The 4,326-nt window shown below is 55.5% G+C and overlaps 1 protein-coding gene across 1 annotated transcript in view; it reads right to left on the bottom strand.

The window, feature by feature from the left end:
• The window catches only part of LOC104161049 (gastricsin-like), a 3,555-nt gene extending 950 nt beyond the window's left edge, over positions 1 to 2,605 (bottom strand). Inside the window, 6 exon segments of the mRNA XM_009699347.1 lie at positions 76 to 256; positions 421 to 620; positions 1,241 to 1,359; positions 1,646 to 1,763; positions 2,258 to 2,408; positions 2,550 to 2,605. Coding sequence (XP_009697649.1) covers positions 76 to 256; positions 421 to 620; positions 1,241 to 1,359; positions 1,646 to 1,763; positions 2,258 to 2,408; positions 2,550 to 2,605 — 825 coding nt within the window.
• Positions 2,606 to 4,326: the final 1,721 nt, after the last annotated feature.

Raw genomic sequence — 4,326 nt, 5'->3', positions numbered from 1 at the left:
GCGGTGCCGGCTTGGCCTGCCCCAGCCGGTGGCTGACGGCCCGATGGAGAACCTGGAGACAGCAGCAGCAAAGGCATCAGAAAAGGCTTCTCCCGGCTCCGAGACCCACTCCGAGCCGCGGTGCAGCACTTACTCCTCGATACTGATCTTCCAGTACAATTCCTGGATGACAGGAGACCATAAAACCTCCCCGGAGTACAGCTGGGGGTCAACCCCTCCGAGGATGACTTCCCCACCATAGTTATACGTTGGGTTGCTGGAAAGACACAAAATGAAAGCCCAAATCAGGCAGGCTGCTCAGTAGAAAGCGGTGTAGCATACAGGTGTGTGGGGAGAACGTGTGGATGGAGAGGGAATGAAGAAGAGGATGGATCCGGGCTGTGTCTATGCAAGAGAGAGACCTGCTGTCAGAGGTCTCACCGTGAGTAGTAGAAGCTGAAGATGGGTTCAGCGAGCTGGCCCTGCTGCTGCATGTTCTGCATCAGCGTGCTGTAACCGCTGATGGCAACGCCCGGGTAAGCCATGCCCAAAATCCCATCAAAGTCCAGGTAGTAAAAGGGGCTGCTGGGCTCATCCAGGCTCAGGCCAAACTCCTGGTCCCTGACGACGATGTTCTGGACCTAGAGGGAGAGGAAAGATGCTGTGAGATGTCGGCAGTTTGGACATCCCCCTTGACAGCAACATCCCACCAAGGAGTTTCTGGGAAGAGGCAGGGGTGGCCGGGAAGATCACAAAGGTAAATCTGCACTGAGAGGTGCTGAGCTCTTCCCCATCGCAGACAGGAGATGGAGTCGGGAGCAGCCTGGCTCATAGTCTTTGTCCCATCACCCTTATTATTTCATTAAAAAACCCACAAAAACGGTTTGCCTCAGTCAAATTAGTTTAAAATCACACTTTGATTGCGTGCAAGTCTCGCACAGAACATTTCTTGTGTCCTGTAATGACAAAGCTCAGCCAGCAGTGTGAAAAGCAAACAGCCATGGCCGAAGCTATCCCTTAGCCCAAAGCAGTGATGAAAAGCCCAGAGGACTCAGACTGAGTTTGTTTGCAGATCCCAGACTCCGAGTAAATTTATGCTGACACGCCGTAAACTCTACATGGGAGATTCAGGCACTAATATCCAAGGTAAGAAGGTACTTTCAGCTACCCCCTAAATTTTTAGCTGAATTGGACCCATCACGACTGCAGTCACCTCTTACCCTGACTGCAGCAACGCACCAACACATCAGAAGTCACTTACTGTCACGGTGTCGTACCCTAACACCACCGACAGGTCACCAAGCCCGTATCTCAGGGTGTAGGTCACACCGATGTACGAGAAGGTGGACGACAGGCTGGAGTTGAACCTCTTGTGATTCACTGCACGGAGAGAAGGTCACAGCCCCCAGGTCACATCCTGCCCTCGCTTCAGCATCCCTGTCCCCACACAGGCAGAAATCCCCGGCAAGGGGCTTCACAGGGAAGGGGCCATCCAAAACCAGCCCCACCGGTGTCACCGAGCAGAGAGCAAACACCAAACCCCATCAGCTGTCGCAGATTTCCCTGTCACAGCTCCAGCCCGCAGCGTGCAAGGGATGTGCGAGAGCACCGATGGGTGGGGAGCCCCAGCCCCCCGACACTGCTGTGTCCCCTGAGGGATGCTCACCGCAGGCTGGACTCTGGCAGTAGGTGGAGGGCACCCACAGGTTGGAGGAGCCGGTGTCAAAGACCACCAGGAAATTTTGTGGAGGGGTCCCGATGCTGATCTCCCCAAAGTAGAAGGACTGTGAACAAGAGCACGGGTGGATTTCTGTTTCTGCCCAGTTTTTTTTGAACGAGAGTTTTCAGCGCTCTGCCCTCTGCTAGCTGAGACACCCAAACTGCCAAGGGGTCGTAGGAAGGGCTCGTTGCCCCTGAGTGCATCCAGGGCAGCTAAAGCACAGAAAGGGGCAATGATTTGCCTATGACATAACAAAGTCAGCAGCAAGGCCAGGAGTAGTAGATCTGCCCTGTAACCATGAAAATGCTTTTCCTGAGAAGGGAAATCAATTTGGGATAAGATGTGCTGCCTCTTGCCTTCATCTCCCATCCCTTGGAGCCAGCCTACAGTGACAGCAAAACTCCCACCCATGCCCAGCGCAGCCCTCGACTTGTGAGTGGGGAGGGAGCCGAGCCACCCACTGCAGAGCTTCCCGCATGTGGCCAGGAAAGGAGGAGGGCATCCCCAAAAACCAGGGCCAGGTCGCTCAGAGGAAGAAGGAAAAGCTTTAACACTTACATCCAGGTAGTTCGTTAGTGGTTCGTAAGCCACAGCGTTGTTGAGCTGGTATTTCCTACCGGGGTCCCCTTTGAGCTCCTTCAGGAAACCCTCCGGCACCCCCTTCTCTCTCAGCAGCTCCCGCATGGACCTGCCTTTCCTCAGGGGGATCCTGTGCGGGATGGAGACAGCAGCGAGATGCAGAATAAGGCTGAGCAGCCCCGTCCACGTGTGCACCCCCATGTACTGAGGGTGAGCCCCGTTCCGTGGCCAGACCCTGCACCCTCGCACTCATCCTGGCCCCAGGGCTCACCTCAGCATCCCCTCCCCGAGCTGGAAGCAGAACAGGGCCAGCACCAGCCACCACATGGTCCTGGGTGCTGGTGGGTCCATGGCCGCTCCTGCACTCCCTCGGCCAGGGCAGGGTGTATATAGCTGGGAGCCGTGCCCAGCCCCTTGCTCCAGAAACCCCTTTCCCCTATCACTGCACCCACCCAACACCAACACTTGCGGTTTGTTTATCACCGCAGCCGCCCTGATTTTGCCTCCTTATCCGGCTGTTCAGGCGCTAACAGATTGGCCAGTACCTCTGATATCAAGACCAAATATGTGACATCTGATAAAAAGTTATCTGTTATCAAGAAATGTTTTCTTTTGCCTTCAGCGCAAGCCTGATCTTTCCAGAAAACAAAGGTAAAACACACCCTTTATAGCAAATGGAAATTTATGATGTTGGTGTTCCGGTGTCAGGCAGGAGCAGCCCCGCTGTCCTTTGCTGTAGGGCTCTTGCTGACTCCCCGGTCCCCGCTAACAGTGGGGATGGACCCCAGCAAGGGACCCCCTTGCTGCTTCCCTCCGAGCTGTCAGCATTGGACCGGTGCTTCCAGCTTTCGGCAGCTCAGGAAACCCCCCCAGCGCCCCTTCCTCCTTCATTGCATCCTGATGGATCTGCCTTTGCTTGGACGGATGCTGCAGGGAGCAAAGGGAAGAGCGAAGACCAGCGGGGCCATGGCCAGCCTTTGCCTGTCCCGTCCTGCCACCGCTGCTGCCGGGGCAGCTTCAGCTCTCAGAAAGCTCCGAGAAATGCCCTTCCCTGCCACCCGCGCCTCTCTGATCCCTTCTCGCTGCCTGTGTCAGTCTTCGGACACGAAGCGCAGAGGAGTTTGAGTCCTTTCTCTGGTGAAATGACAGAGCTATTAATACATCTGATAATGAGCTCCAATGATAAAGAGCTTCTAAGAAATGAGTTTGGATGCTCGGAAAGAGCGGTGTTACCCAAGTCTCCTCCAACCGAGGTGTTCCCCGTCCCTTTCAGCCACAGACCACGATTCCCGATACTCCGACTGTTCTTTTACCTGACTGAACAGCCTTGCTTCAGGATTTAGGGGTCATTTGGATGTCGCGGCTAACCTAATCTGGCCTCATATTCCCACTTTGACTTAGTCACAGGACTTCGTTAAACCTTATCCAGCTGCAAGGAAGATTAGTGCCTTCCCATATGCACCTCTGACGAAGTTTCCCCCCGTCCAGCAAGAAGGACAGAGGTGGGGACCGGCCCCGCGGTTTTATCTTCGGCCAGTCGGAGCGATTGGCAAGTACCAGCAGCAGCAAGAGACAGGACAGCGTGTCCCTACAGTCTCTCCAAGGTCACCACAAACTGCAAGCAAAGCAATGTCCACCGCCACCGGCTGACTCCGTATTTGCCTGGGTAGGTGTTGGTGAGCATCTCCCTGCAGTGACTTAGCGCAGCCCGGCAGCAAGCGACGGCTGGAGGGGGATGAAGCTCTCTTAGGGACTCGCACGGCATTTCCAGACACGCACCAGCACCTGATGGCACAGAGCAGGACCGGCTTTTTGAGGAATCCCTGGGGGAACTCCTCTCCTCGGGGCTGTGGTTGGTGTTTAAGACCAACGCCAGGGACCTTTTGGTGTCCTGATCCCCTGCACCGCAGCCTGGTGCGTGGCGCTTCCCACCTGAGAAGCAAAGCCCTTGCAGGAATCGGGCTCAGGACACTCGTTTTGGGCTTGGCCCTCGTTGAGGACAAGGAGGACAGAAGCGGGTGTATTGGGTTTGCGTGGCAAGGGTTTGG

This window comes from Cariama cristata, unplaced genomic scaffold (genome assembly GCF_000690535.1).
Source record: "Cariama cristata isolate BGI_N322 unplaced genomic scaffold, ASM69053v1 scaffold42594, whole genome shotgun sequence".
NCBI lineage: Eukaryota > Metazoa > Chordata > Aves > Cariamiformes > Cariamidae > Cariama > Cariama cristata.
Note: the sequence above shows the minus strand (reverse complement) of the source record. Positions and strands in the feature narration are given on the sequence as shown.